The sequence below is a fragment of the Centruroides sculpturatus genome, unplaced genomic scaffold (genome assembly GCF_000671375.1).
Source record: "Centruroides sculpturatus isolate CEXI.00-Female unplaced genomic scaffold, Cexi_2.0 scaffold358, whole genome shotgun sequence".
In the NCBI taxonomy this organism is placed as follows: domain Eukaryota; kingdom Metazoa; phylum Arthropoda; class Arachnida; order Scorpiones; family Buthidae; genus Centruroides; species Centruroides sculpturatus.
Window position 1 is genome coordinate 651057 of NW_019384588.1, and position 15753 is coordinate 666809.

General features: G+C 26.2%; 2 protein-coding genes across 3 annotated transcripts; both read left to right on the forward strand.

Moving 5' to 3' along the window:
• The first annotated feature begins 1795 nt into the window (after positions 1–1795).
• Positions 1796–12162, forward strand: LOC111624695. The gene is made up of 6 exons (XM_023367604.1): positions 1796–2704; positions 6389–6461; positions 10515–10595; positions 10672–10737; positions 12016–12019; positions 12096–12162. The coding sequence occupies exons 1-6, from the start codon at positions 2586–2588 to the stop codon at positions 12125–12127; spliced, it is 375 nt and encodes a 124-aa protein (XP_023223372.1). The 5' UTR covers positions 1796–2585; the 3' UTR covers positions 12128–12162.
• A 1549-nt stretch (positions 12163–13711) lies between these two features.
• On the forward strand, positions 13712–14782 carry LOC111624693 (meckelin-like). 2 transcript variants are annotated; one of them, XM_023367601.1, is made up of 4 exons: positions 13712–14169; positions 14243–14383; positions 14453–14533; positions 14598–14782. In XM_023367601.1, the coding sequence occupies exons 1-4, from the start codon at positions 13801–13803 to the stop codon at positions 14742–14744; spliced, it is 738 nt and encodes a 245-aa protein (XP_023223369.1). In that variant the 5' UTR covers positions 13712–13800; the 3' UTR covers positions 14745–14782. The 2 variants fall into 2 exon arrangements, with proteins under 2 accessions (XP_023223369.1, XP_023223370.1); XM_023367602.1 differs by having other exon boundaries at positions 14493–14533; positions 14598–14694.
• Positions 14783–15753: the final 971 nt, after the last annotated feature.

Sequence of the window (15753 nt, forward strand, 5' to 3'; positions counted from 1 at the left end):
GAGTACTTTACGGTAAGCCTTAATCCTGTCCATCTCCCCCGGGGGAATTTCGACAAGTATATTATATAANATTTTAAATTATTAATTAAAATTTGTTAAAATGTTTAATTTGAATGTCGCATTCAATATGATTAGTTGTTCATTAAATTATTGATCAAATTTTAAGTCTGATTCTTTTTCTCAAAAAAATTGTTAAAATGTCAAATTTGGGTGTCAAATTGAATGCAATTTTAGTGTTTGTTCATATTAAATTATTAATTAAAATTAACATGTATAATGATTACAAATATTAATCTTGCAGGTTATGAATAAATTTCATAATCCGTTATTTATAATTTTGAAAGAGTTCAAAAATCTTGATACTTTTGGCCAATTGAAATTGGAATAATAGCAGACACTGGAAAAAGAGCTGCTTTTATGACTGTGATAATGAACTATAAATAATTTTTCTAGATATACAGGTGGAGATAAAAGTGTTTCCTCCGATTGATTTTTTTTGAAAAAGAATAGTACAATCCTGTATATCTTTTGCCAGTGTATATTAGTACAATGTACATTAACCATTCCTTTGTAGGTTGTGGAGATGGTTCCTACTGGAAATAAAGTATCAGTGTCAATTACAAAATTGACATTGTAATATGTAATGTTATCTTTTCTTCCATTCTAAGATACGAAACAGAATTTGAGAACAGGCTGTAAAATAATAATGTTTATGTAATCACTTCTAACAAGGATGTAATGGGATAGAACTGTATGCACAGATAGGACTAAACAATAGAAGTTTAATAGTAGTTTATTAACTAAGATTAACTTAACTTATATTTATTATATATTGAACATTAATGATAATAGTAATAAAAATATATGATGATATAATATTTTTAATAAAAGGAAAATGCCAATTTTACTAAATTGAGATTAACATTTATGTTAACTTGATCTTTAACCAATAATTTTTCTATAAATTTTGATATGTTATCCAATGTATATTTGCATCATATCATCATTTAAAGTTTTCTGTAATTGGTAAGAGATTATAAAGTATTTTAAAATTACAGTAATTATTAATATTAGAATTAGACATTACTCATACTACGTGTCTATAGAGTATTTTTCGGTGAATTAAATCCAGAACTTACTACCATGTTCCTGGTTATAACTTTTCAATTATAGTTTTCTTTTATATTTAAGAGACTGAGGATTACCTGCTGCAAACAAATTTACAAACATTACCTCTTTATAATAATAGTATAGATGTAAAAAAAATTCTTATTTTTTGTTATATACATTATTTATAAACAGTGATTCAATACAGATGTTTCAATAGAAAGATTTAAAATTCAAAGTATCTCAACATTCATTTTAAATATTTTTATGCAAGTACATTTTGTATAAATTATACAAGAATATCTTTGTTTTTGCTGTTTCTTCTATTGCAATCTATAAATTTTGTAATTTTTCTTCTGTTTATAGATTTTATTCTAATTTGCCAATGTTCTGTTTTGGCCACATCTGTAACATGTGGCCAAAATGAACAGGCAAAACATAGAATTCATTACAGAATGATACAAACACAGTGAGAAGGTTTGTTTTGATGAAGTGCATTCTTAGATGAAAAAAGTATAGTTATAATGAAATAGTAAACTGATTTTGTTAATTTTGTTTTGTATTGATCATACATTTTTTCTGCCTGAATACTTTTTCTCTCTTACAAATTTATTGTAAAATTATTAATAAATTTATAAGAATGAAAGATGTTTTACCAACTTTTTCTGCATTTTACTGAAAAGATAGTTTTGTTTTTGTATCAATAACGAAATACCAGAATTTAAATAAAATGGTACTGTATTTTGGTGTTTCAGAAATGGTCGTGCATACCAATATTCAATATCCTGATATTCCAAGTCTTAGTAAGACTTGCAATATCAAGACACTGGATATTACAGGCAATCTTCAACTTTCAGGCATAATGTGTTCCTGAAAAATATGTACAAAAAGTTGAATCATAAAATTGCATGTTACAAAAGGAGTCAGTTCTCTGAGAGCTAAAGAGAAAACTTATAAAATCTCTTAATTAATAAAGTATGAAAGTTCAGTTTTTACACTGAATACAGTACAGTTCAAAAAAATATTATTTAAAACATTAAAACCATAGATTAAACAAAAAAAGATAAAAATTAATTTTCACAAATGACCACCTTATTACCAAATCCAAAACTGGCAGAAAGGACCAGTGTCTAATAGCTAAAAATTTTTGTCAGCTGAAAATGTGAAAATATGAATTTGGCATGTGAAAAATAATTTAGAAAAATCAAATATGAAAGTCAAGATCTACCTGTATTACAAATTATTATTTCCAAGTTTTATCTGGACAACTTACATCTGTTTGCACAGATGTTCAAAGGCTGCTTGTGCATCTGAATGTAACTTTGTACATTGCCTTTGACATTGATAGATTACAACTGAAATTATTATTTGTCTCAGAAGTGATTGATTTATTTACTTATTTTCACTATGACTTCTTAAACTTATCTAATGATGAAAATATAAAACTTACATAATGTTAATTAATATAAAGTTTTAATATGTGTATAATTTATGGAGAAACACTATTTTCAGTTGAAAAATTAAATGAGTATAATATCACTGAGCACTCCTGTTCTCCTTGTCCCAGTTTTACTTGGCCAGACAGTACAGATTCCAGGTAAGATGTAATTAAGAAATTATTTTAACTTTAACAGAATTCATTTTTATTGTTCAATAATGAATTATTCTAATTTTTTTAGGTTTATTAACTAAAATACTGAGTGATCATAATTAAGTTTCCCTGATCAATGCTGTCCAAAGAGATATTTAGAAGTCCAACTAAATCTGGTATGGTGACATTTCAGAACAAGCAGAAGATATTTTCATTAAAAAAATTAGTATCAAAATTCACCACTATGGCATTTTTATCACTGTATACAACACGTTTTATTTGTACTAGACATTCATGCTGTACAGAGAGTGGTACAGGAGATACTGCTTAATGTGGTTCCCATTCTGAAGGTGTAAAACCTGAAAGTAAACAGTGTGTTCAACAGTTCACTTTAATTTATTCTCTGGATGCTTCTTATATGCAATATGATACTGTCATTCAAGGTTACCAAATTTGCAACATGTCCTCAATAAACCACATTTTTAAGCATCCTCTTACCAAAAATTATATGGATTAAGATCCAGAGAATGAGATGGCCAGGTGATAGGAAATGCTAATCACTTTGTTATTGGTGAAATGTTGTCAAAGAAACTGCTGTAAACATCATCCAGTATGTGGCGAGCTTCTCCATCTTCATGAAATTGATTGATTCAAGGTATTGTTGTACCCTAATTACAACAAAGATGCAGTTAGGGTATAACAAAAGTGTTGAGGATATCTCAGTATTTCTAAGTCATCACAGAGCATGTTACATTGGAACTAGCTTTGTGGAAGAAGAATGGGCCAAGGACAAATGTGGCAATGAATCCACACTGGATTGTAACTTTAGATAAGTGCTGTGGAATCTGCTGGAAAACAAAATAGCTTTCCATGGCCCAAATGCATGAGTTACAGTTTTCAGTGTTCCACAGAAGTGAAAATGTGCCTTGTTGCTCCATGAGATGTTTCATAGTCAAGATAAGTTCACTTTTATTCATTCCAAGGAATAAAAGTGGGCATGTCAAGAAATAAATTTTAATTTTTTTTATAGTTATTAAATTTATCAAGAAATGATGCCTAACACCTTCTATACAAAATTACTGAATATTTAATTATTAAATAATAGCTATATTACAGGCCAATATAATCTGAAAGATCATTTGGCCTCTAGCAAGGAATGCCAATACAAAGGTAAATCAGGTTTCTCTGTTGGCAGCAAGAAACTGCAGGTTTTTACTGATCTTTATATGGATAACAATGCACCAATTTTGTCATTACCTTCCACATTGTGCCATAGAATATACTCAACTGTTGTGACAACAGTCATGCACTACTGGAACATACAACATTATTCATTGACTGTTCAACAACATCTTCAATGATTAGTGAATAGATAAATTTGTATCCTCACCTGGACAGATGATTAAAAACTCCTAGACATTGTTTCTTTAAATTGAGAGATCATTCTCATGAGAGCTTGTGGTGTAAATGGTCATTGGAATAAATTCCTTATGATGAAAATATTTCTGAAATGCATCTACAATTTCTTGTGAAGTTGCTTTATGAAAATAACTTCACAAGAAATGCACATTCTGGCAAAGTGTGATGGCCATCACAGCTGCTAAGAACGCTATTGAAAACAGTTGCTTAAACAGTGGTCATTTTATACCCTAAACTTGGCTGCAACATATGTGTTTATATAGAGGAAACTGCTTTTTTGTTGCTTTCAGTACCAAAAGTACTACAATGATGAGTTTTGGTATTAATTTATTTTTATGGAAATGTCACCATACCAGATTTAGTTGCACCTGTGCTACTAAATATCACTGCAGAGAGCATTTACTAGGTATATTTTAATTACAATCATTCAGGACATATGAATATAATTTTTATTTTTGCATTATTTAATTTTTATTTTTCTAATTTGAGTTTTTCTTAAACTTTAGAAAATATAAACAGTTTACTTACAGGTTTTTAAATTCAGCTACTATATTCATAAAGTACACCTAATTCTGTTTTTATGTGATAGATTGGTTCCCAGAAATTATGAATAAAAAAATATATTGTATATATGGAAAATTAGAAGATAGGTTCTGACCTAAGAAATCAACAAAATAATGAAATAAACCATACGAAAAATCTTGTTAGAATCTTATTTTTTTTTGTCTGTTGTCAAATTTTATTTCATATACAATGCACATAAATTAAAATGAATTACAGGAACATACATTTTATTTGAAAAACAAAAAAACATAAAAATTAGGTAAAATATGTAATGTGAGTTATACATAAGATTTTATTTGCTGTCACTTTCTGACAATAAATGCATACAATTGAAAATGATTGAAATATTCACTGCTATCAATAAAAATGCTTTGGTTATCATCCACTTCATCCACAGGCAAAGTTCTTTCTGTGAATTCATGAACAACATTAGCAATAATGTCCTATGGTGCTTATGTTACAGTGGTTTTATGAAAGAATTTAGTTATTAATGACTGTGTTCGTATTTTGACTAGGCCTTTATATAATTCTCTATAATATGACTTTAATGATTTAACAAATATCCTAATTAGGATCACACTTGACAAAGTATTTTTTTTAAATTGTTTAAAAAAGTTTGTGTAAAAACAGAATTGGGTGTATTGAATATACTACATGTTTAAATAATTATTTACTTAACTAATTGGCATTAATTGTGATGGTGATAAATTACAAACAAATAATTTAGTGAAACTTTGACTTATAATTTAATATTAAAAATTGAAATGTTTCCATTTATTGGGAATTACTATACTTACATATTTTTGAGCAAATTAATTGAAGTATTATATACAGTGCACTCTCACTAATCCAAATTCCAATTAATTAAGTTTTAATCATTTTACAACCAGATGTTTTGGCCAAAAACAAAAATAGATCATACATTATTTTTTAAAAATACAACAAAAGTTTAGAATTAATGTGGACTACACATCTTAACATAAATATAAGTGCTAAATATGGAATTAAAAAATCATTAACTAGATATGTACTACTTCAGGTGTAAATCCAGGGATTAGTGAAGGGGCAATCATCTCTAATGTTTTTTTATTATGAACACAAACTTTCATAATAAATATATTATAGTTTTTAACTCACTTATAAAATGAGTATGACTTTGTTAGGTTCTTAATGTGTATAGAACTCTAATCGTAGATCACTGTTTAATATATAACAAAGAAACGGTTATAACGGTCGGACTGGACACCGCACGTCCTGCTCGTCTGACTGACTCGAACAAAAGACATCCCCAAATCGCGCACCCACACGTAGGTGTAACCTGATTGGTTCCAAATTGAACCCTGGTCATTAGGTTTTCACATGTGGAAAACACCTGACCGAACAGACTTTTAAAATGGTTACTAGATCCCAAGTTTTAGGTTGCCTTAAAGAAATGAAGCATGGCAGTAAAGCTTCCTGTCATAATTATAAAATATAATTAATATTATTTATTTCATTACATGAATGCATTTATATTATTACACTCATCTTCCTGAAATTTGTTTTTGGTTCTGTGCCAATATATTTGATTTCCATTCCTTTATAACCCCACTAATTCAAACAACTACATAAAATAATTGGTTCAGATTAGGGAGAGTGTAGTATATTTTTTATATTTGAGAATAATATTTTTAAGAATATTTATTTTATAAAATATGTTTTTGTTAGATGTATTTATTGTCCTGAAGAATTTCATGATCCTAATGGAATTTGCAAATGTCCACCTGGTAAAGATGGTCAGGTAAATCAATTCTTTTAATAAATTATTATTTAGTTTAAATAAATTTTATACTTTTTATGAACTACCGTTAAGTGAAACATAATACATTATGTAGTAAAATTAATACAGCACGTATTCATAAACTAAGTATATCATAAGCATAGAAGATAACGTATTAATAATATATATAAATATCAACAACTCATAGCCCGAGTAGTAAATACATCACCAAACGATCGCCTAAATATCGGGCTATAATACGGCTAATTAAATGATTGGAATCTAGTCTACCTCTAGTGTCAAATTACTTTATTCCAATCATTTAATTAGCCGTATTATAGCCCGATATTTAGGCGATCGTTTGGTGATGTATGTATTAATAATATATATTTTTTAAATTTCAATTGAAGTTATATTAAATTTATATTAAAAAAATATTAAAAAATCTCTGTGTTCATACTATACTTTTCTTACTTTATTTAAATACATTTAAGTATATAAAATATTTTGAAGGCAATAAGCAATAGTTAAGTATTTCAAATTATAGTTGAAATTGACTTATGTATATACCTATTTATCATCATACAAAAGAAAAAGAACGATATTTGAATTAAAAAAGAATCAAACAAAAAAGTAAAAGTTGAATATTCAGCAAGAATATTAAGAATACCTGTCATTTTATTACATGTTTTTGTTTAACTTGATCACATGATTAAAATGACAATTAAGATCATATGTCTTAGAAGTGTATGATTAATAAAAAATTATGACAGAAAGGAGTGTAATATTTATCATACAATTTACTCATATTTTCAAATGATGATGTAATTATTCTAAATGCATGCAATAAATATCTTGTAATATTTTATTTGCATTTAAATTGCATTAGGCCTTATATTAAAAGATTCAATAAATCTGAATATTTGTATTCCTATTCTGAATAGAATAAGATAAATAAAATAATCTGTTTTTCCTGCTTTAATGAAAAAAGAGCATAGAATAAAGCTACAATTAAAAAAGTAGTTATAATTATAAACAAAAACAATGCTAATTAGTATTTTTTGACTAGAAAGTTATGGAAAGTATTTTTGCTAACCTATTTATAAATTTTAAAAATTTAAATCACAAAATTTCTTAGTTAACAGTTATATTACTCTAATATTTAATACTATTTTATGTAAAGAGCTTGTGTAATTATGAAACTCTGGGATAATTATAATATTTTATACCAAGATATAAATGGAGTGTATAAAATTTATATAGACTGCAAATTTTGAAGATTATTTTTGAGTATTAATATAATAATTAATATATAATTAATAATTGTGAGATTATATATAATCAAATCTTGTATTGCTGTCAAAGCAATAAAAATTATTTGTTTATTTATTCAAAGTATTAAGAAAACATAATTTTATAATACTAAAATAAAAAAATTATAATGTAGAATCAAATAGATCAAAATACAAAATTAAAAGTAAAATAAGTGTACAGTCGACCTTCCTATAAGATATAGATACGTTCCAATTTATTAGGAATCCGATTTCTTACAAGTCATTCCAATCACAGCCCGACACGTGTCAAGTTTACGGACTACGGCTGATTGAAAGGTTTTCTTCCATAAAATTAATCAATTCTACACTAATCCGACTCAACATTTCCAAAATACGTATATTTTTTTGTAGTTTTATAGGAATCGTAATTATAGGGACCATAATTATAGGGGGGTCGACTGTATGTAAATATCTTTAAAATTCTTTATTTAAAACACCATTTAAGTTATAAAGGTTAAAATTTTAAATAATTGTTTTAGAAATTTTTATAGTCTTACCTCCAACTTTATAAAGTGATTAGTTTTTATAATCTTAAATGTCATTTTTTTTATGTAGTAAAAACTATTTTCAGACTTATCCAATGTGTAATAATATACTAATTTTTGACAATATATTTTAATGAGAAAATACTTATTAAAAATACTTGAATAACTGAAAATACCAGACATAGTTCTAAACATATTTCAGCAATTTAGGATCAAATAGCTATGAATCAGGAAAGAGACATGAAAAAATTTTATTTTATTAAATTATTAATTAAAATTAACATGTATAATGATTACAAATATTAATCTTGCAGGTTATGAATAAATTTCATAATCCGTTATTTATAATTTTGAAAGAGTTCAAAAATCTTGATACTTTTGGCCAATTGAAATTGGAATAATAGCAGACACTGGAAAAAGAGCTGCTTTTATGACTGTGATAATGAACTATAAATAATTTTTCTAGATATACAGGTGGAGATAAAAGTGTTTCCTCCGATTGATTTTTTTTGAAAAAGAATAGTACAATCCTGTATATCTTTTGCCAGTGTATATTAGTACAATGTACATTAACCATTCCTTTGTAGGTTGTGGAGATGGTTCCTACTGGAAATAAAGTATCAGTGTCAATTACAAAATTGACATTGTAATATGTAATGTTATCTTTTCTTCCATTCTAAGATACGAAACAGAATTTGAGAACAGGCTGTAAAATAATAATGTTTATGTAATCACTTCTAACAAGGATGTAATGGGATAGAACTGTATGCACAGATAGGACTAAACAATAGAAGTTTAATAGTAGTTTATTAACTAAGATTAACTTAACTTATATTTATTATATATTGAACATTAATGATAATAGTAATAAAAATATATGATGATATAATATTTTTAATAAAAGGAAAATGCCAATTTTACTAAATTGAGATTAACATTTATGTTAACTTGATCTTTAACCAATAATTTTTCTATAAATTTTGATATGTTATCCAATGTATATTTGCATCATATCATCATTTAAAGTTTTCTGTAATTGGTAAGAGATTATAAAGTATTTTAAAATTACAGTAATTATTAATATTAGAATTAGACATTACTCATACTACGTGTCTATAGAGTATTTTTCGGTGAATTAAATCCAGAACTTACTACCATGTTCCTGGTTATAACTTTTCAATTATAGTTTTCTTTTATATTTAAGAGACTGAGAATTTAAATTATAATGTTAAATATTTAAACAATAAAGATATAAATATTTTGCATATTGTACATTAAAAGCAAATTAAAAATTTAATATTTCTCTAATGTTAAAGTTAAATTTTGATTTATATTTCAATTTATTAGTTATAAATGGAATAAACTTTTATCTTACTTATCCCATTTTTATTTCTTTTAATTTTACTTTTAAATTGGAAAGAAAACTAAATATTTAAATTATTAGTATTGAAAATTTGTTATCTAAGACAAACAGATGTATATAGCTATAAATTTATTATGAAATTGTTCAATTTATTAATTAATATTAAACAATAAATTACAATAATCATTATACAAAAGACACAATATATTTATTAAATTGAATAATAAATTAGCTGTTATAATATTCAAAAAGATACTCAAAAATTTTTAAAGAAATTAATGTATTTATTTTATCAGAATTTTAAGTTTTACTTGCATATTACAGTTTTTAATTTAAAAATCCTACTTTAACTGTAACCAAATATATAGAATGAATATAAACATTTATATTGTACATACAGAACATTTATAGAATGTTCTTGATGCCATTGAATTTGTTATTTTTTTAAAAATTTATTTTATGATAGTTTCAATGGTATTGCTTAAAGATGTCATTATCAAAAGTAATAAAAATGTGTGCACTGTTTAAATAAATTAAAGTTTTGAATTTCTTGATAGTCGTATTTACTTCTTATTTATATATAACTTAATTGTTTCTTTTTATAATATGCTTACATTTAAAACTAAACAATTTTATTTTATTATTTATAAACAAAAGTTAGAAATTTTGATCTAATTCTATAAGTGAATTTGACTGTTTACAAACAATTTCATTCTATTGACAGTTATACTACTAAGTATATTTTATTAATTAAATTAATGTTTGAACACATTTTTCTTACAATAATTCTTTACATTAGTTGAAAATATAATTTCCATTTTTCAAATTATAAAAATACATCTAATTAAAACGTTATGATCAGGAGTTCAGTATTTAATTCTGTTTGTTTTAGCGTGTCTTAACAGGAGGATCTTGTGTAGCAAAAAAGGAACTAATCACTAATAATCCTTCTCAAACTACTATAAGATATCAGGTATTAACTAAAAAATTTAATGTATAAAATTGATTTTTTTTTTAAATAATAAATTTAAATATTTTAATTATTTCAGAATGGTCTATCAGTACAGTCAAATTTCTTTGTTCATCACTTTCAGGCAGTAGTTGTTAATTGCAAAGTTAGTATGATTTAAACCTCTTAATGATTAAACATTACTTTATTAAGTGAAATAGTATAATTTCTAAAAGTTAATATAGTTATTTAAATGAATTAACTTTTTGATTTTTTAATAGCATATTAAAACTTTTGAACTAAATTAAATCATATTCAATGGACTCTTGATTTAGTGACTACCTGACATAGTGAAATTTCAATTTGGGAAAGAATATTGTTGGTCTACACTATTCTTCATTTATACAATAAACTCTTGATACAATGATTGAATGATTTGGATTAGATTAAAAGGTTTTATCACTGCTTAAAGATTTTCTGTATTGATTATTTTTAAACTGTTTTATTAAAATAATATTTTCAAACCTTTACATTTAACTCTTTCCATTAAAATTCCAGTAAATAGTTTTGAAGCTAAATCTTTCAGATAAAATTGTAATGTATTTTTAAGTAATAAATAAATTATTCTAAAACTCTTAAGATATCTTTATCTTAAGATATCTTTAAAAGCATAATTAACTTGAACTAGTAATTTTCATTACTAGTTCAAGTTAATTATGCTTTTAATCTTTTATTCAGTTGTAAATTATTTTTCACTTTTAATGAAAGATGAACATATAACTGGGTTGCAATTTTCAAATATTGGAGACCTATAAATTACCACTGGCATCTGTCCAACTGTCTCTCTGTCTTTCTTTAATCTCGAGAATATTGTGATAGTTGAAAGTTGAGAAACTATTTAGGGAAAACTTAGCAGCAGGAAGCCCTTATTAACTATATATGAACTTCCAGTTTAGACTGGAAGTCATGTTATTAGAATTCAAAAATGTTCTCCTGAACAGAGTTAGATAGATGACCAACATGACTGTCTATTGTTAACAGGAAAAGTATGATATACAGGGGAAGACTACTAAAATTGAGAGCATTGTGACAATGTCACAATAAGTAATAGCTTGTTAATGTTGTACAAATACAAGAAAATTTATAAAATTTTAACTCAAGTTGTTTATCTTTAGGTTTACGTTGCTTTTTAACATGGATTAATAAATTTTTCAAATGATTTAAATTTCTCATGTTAGAATTAATGCACCTTATATAGAGTTAATAGAGTTTTTTATATATATAACAAATGATTATGGAGTAATAATTAATATTTTTTATAGTATAATATTACCATTTTGATAGTTTTTAAAATGATTTTATTATTAAACATAAAAACTTTTAATATAAAATTAAAATTATGTGTATTAATTAGTAAATCTTTAGTAATAAATATTTCTTATAGTCAGGTAAAAATGTAACAGCTTGTCAGTGTCTCGCTAATATGTGTGTGCTGTTATTATATAATATGGATAATTATCATAGTGGCAAAAGTGATGCTTGTTCAGAATATTTAAGTTTTACGTATAATGGAAACTTTCATCTAAATCAGTGGTAAGTACATTGGAAATTAATTAAAATTGGAAAAAAGAAAGTGAAAATGTTTTAATATTCCACTTAATCTAAAACATTTACATACTTTAATGGAGTTATTTTCTTAAAACAGTTATTATAACATTATCATTCTAAAAATGAAATTATGAGAATCCGAGTATAAGATTAATTTTTTTTTTCTAAAATCTAAAACTCTATGTAATATTTTGTTGTTAAATTGTGCACTTTTCCACCTTTTGAGGAAATTTGGGGAGAACAAGGAAGTAAAGTGCTTCCTTTCCCAACAGTTTACTTCCTAAGAAAATTACTATCACATCTGATGACTAAACTTCTAACTAACTCGACTCATTGTCAGATGACACAATCTGAACTCCTCATTGAAGAAAATTTCTGAATTTTAGGGTTTTACGCACCTGATTTGAGGCGAATTTGGCCATTCTAGCCAGTTCTCCAGAAGTTTTGTTTGTGCCTAGTCTCCTTCAACTTCCCGACCTCTGCCTCTTGTACAAATCATCAAAGAAAGCAAGATTAACAATTATATTCAGAGGTATTATGTCAAACTTTATGTAAACTCTCTCTCTGTCACGAAGATTAGAGAATTTAGGAGTCGTTTATCTTTTAGTTATCATAACCTCTTGTATTTTATTTTAGTTATTCTTATTAAATTTTGTTGTTCATTTATTAAAATGGTATCGATGTCAGTTCAATCAAAATTGGATGCCTATCAACTGATCTACAATCTCCCCACTCACAAGAAATTGAGCCATCTTTTTGAACAAATGAATTTTAATATTGCAAGTTAGGATGTGAGTATAACTATCCTAACTGGTGTCAGGACCTGACACCAGTTAGGATAGTTATACTCACATTCTAACTTGCGATCCTGGGACAAATTCTAACTTATAGCCATCCAGTGACAAAGTGAGCGGTTCTTACTGAATTGTCGCTGATTAAATGTCAATAGAAAATCCCTATTGACCCCGGCTTCTCACAAAATCCCATAAGAACTTGTATAATTTTTGTTTTTTAAGACTGTAACACTATTAAAGTATGTTTCTGGTAAAGTTTTAAGAGAAGTGATATAAGANTAGTTAAATTATTTTGACCCAATTGAATTTGAATATTTTTGATTCATTCCTTTATTATTTCCACTCTAAAAAGTACTCTATTTTTTTGAATGAGCCAGACTAATTTATCAGAATATATATTTTTCTTTTCGGAACAATGGGCTGAAGTAGCTAGATCACACACTTTTTACTTAGACAAACTTTTCAGGAAGGGTGAAATTGAAGTGCAAAAGCTGTAGAATAAAGATATGTAGATGTAGAATTTTATCGCTCCCCCTTTTTCCTTTTATTAAATATTTGTATTTTTAAAAATTAATGTTTTTATACAAATAAATATTAATGTAAGTTAAATATTAAAAATACTAACAATAAAAGTATTTGGGTAAATGCCCAGGCTCCTTTCAGAGTTCAGAGTAGGGTACTTCCTACGAGTGCCTCTGCCCCCCCATAATTACTTGGTATTTAATTTTGCTGGAGTCGGAGTTGGCCTACTAAAATTATCAGGAGTTGGAGTTAAGTGTTTTTTTACTGACTCCACAGCCCTGATCAAAATAATATCTCTATAATAAATGTGTAAGATTTTATTATTAGATATAACTTATAAAATTTTAATTATGTTGTTCCATCAGTTTTTGCAGCTCATCCATATTTTATCAGTTCAGTGTACAGTTGATATATTTTTTATTGATTGGGAAAGACCTCAAGTGCATGGTTTAACAACAAAACTAACATCTCCAAAATCAAATGAAAGAAGTACTGGAGAAGTCAGTGCTGCATTAAATACAAAAAAAGATAAAATAAACGGTGAAAAAAATTTGGACTCACCAGCTGTTAGTATTTGGAGAACTTATTTTGTTGCCAAAGAATGGTGTGAAATACAGTGCCTAAGAAGAGTCCAGTTGGGTTTTCATCTTATGGCTGTTTTATTTTTTCTTAAGGTATTACATTACCTTTTTAAGTAAATAAATAATAAAATTTGTTTTAAAATATTAAATTTTTTATATTCTGTAGGGAATTGGTTTTGAAAACTTTGCACATGCTGATCCTTTGACCAATTTCTCATCAGAAAATGTACATATCAATGTTCCATACAGTTTTATATGCAGATTCTCGGTGGGATCGTGTACTTATATCATTTTGGCAACAGTTCAGGTATATTTAAATAAAATAAATTATGGTTTAAATTTAATTATATTTATTACATAAAAAATTAATTTTCAGATTTTCTTACGTAAATTGATATATGAACGTTTTTTTCAAGATAAACTCCAAGAATTTGTTGACCTTTGCTCAGTTAGTAATGTAAGTATTTAAATTATGTTTCTGTTAATTAACTGACCATTTTCAACAATCTTATGATTTATAGATCAGTGTCTTTGTTATGTCAGCAAGGCAGTTTGGTTACTATATTCATGGCCATTCTGCCCATGGTCGAGCAGATGTTAACATGAGAGAAATGCATGATCTTTTGAGAAGAGAAGAGGTATGTACTCACTTCAAAATTATATTATGACAATTATTGTTTAAGTTTTAACTTCTTATAACATCAGCTTTTTAAAATTGTTTCAAGAATTAAAGAATCCTAATATAGAAATATATATTATATAAAACAAAAAAAACTATATAANTTAAAAGAATTTCTATCTTTACTCAAATTATTCAATATTATCTGATTTAACTGCATGTTTTCACTGCAAAGTCTGCTTTCTATGTAACTTTTGTATCATATAAAATGATTTCTTCTGAAGCAAAAATCAAATGATCATACTTAACTAATGAAAAATGGACAATTCAATTATCAATCCACACTGGAAGTAAATATTTTAAACTCATCAAACTGTGCATTGCTACACCTGACAGTTTTTTAATTGTAATTCCTAATTTTACATTTGAATTTATAATTACACTTACAAATCATAGAGTGAAACCTTGCATAATGATCAAAACAAATTGTAAAAAAAAAAATGACTTGCTTAATGAGTGATGTTTTGCATAACAAGTGACAAGGAGAGGGGAAGTCCCAGATTGTGCGCATGCTCCATCAGTCTGTGTTTAGCACTCGTTCCACTAGCATCTTAGTGTCGCTTGTGATCGCACATTTTTTTCAAACTTGTGTTCACACATATAAACATCAACAACCATAGCCCATTATATAATAAACACGCCAAATGATATGCCAAATTCTTAGGCAATGTAAAGCTATAATTAAATATTAGAAATTAAATAATTTGACTAGAGGTAGGCAGTTATGCTGCCATCTCGTATTAATTTTAATGAATAATTCTAAATTAAAAATTATTATTTATAATTATTAAATTTAATATGAGATGGCAGCAAGGATCTGATGAAAATATTCAGATAACATAATCAATAATATTTTCATTTGATTTGTGAGAATTAGAAATTCAAGCCTTATTCAAAATTATTTTGTTATTACTTCATTCTAAATTCAATTAATCAATTTAAATTAGTTTAAAAAGTTATTAACTATTAGAATAAGTTGATGAATAATCAAATATAGT

What these genes read in the sequence shown, in the direction of transcription:
- LOC111624693 (XM_023367601.1), top strand. Translation starts at nt 13,801, where the DNA reads ATGTGTAAGATTTTATTATTAGATATAACTTATAAAATTTTAATTATG. An exon ending in CTGTTTTATTTTTTCTTAAG is followed by an intron (nt 14,170 to 14,242) that starts GTATTACATTAC and finishes TATATTCTGTAG; the next exon opens with GGAATTGGTTTTGAAAACTT. An exon ending in ACCTTTGCTCAGTTAGTAAT is followed by an intron (nt 14,534 to 14,597) that starts GTAAGTATTTAA and finishes TATGATTTATAG; the next exon opens with ATCAGTGTCTTTGTTATGTC.
- LOC111624695 (XM_023367604.1), top strand. Translation starts at nt 2,586, where the DNA reads ATGTGTATAATTTATGGAGAAACACTATTTTCAGTTGAAAAATTAAAT. An exon ending in CCAGACAGTACAGATTCCAG is followed by an intron (nt 2,705 to 6,388) that starts GTAAGATGTAAT and finishes TGTTTTTGTTAG; the next exon opens with ATGTATTTATTGTCCTGAAG. An exon ending in AAACTACTATAAGATATCAG is followed by an intron (nt 10,596 to 10,671) that starts GTATTAACTAAA and finishes TAATTATTTCAG; the next exon opens with AATGGTCTATCAGTACAGTC.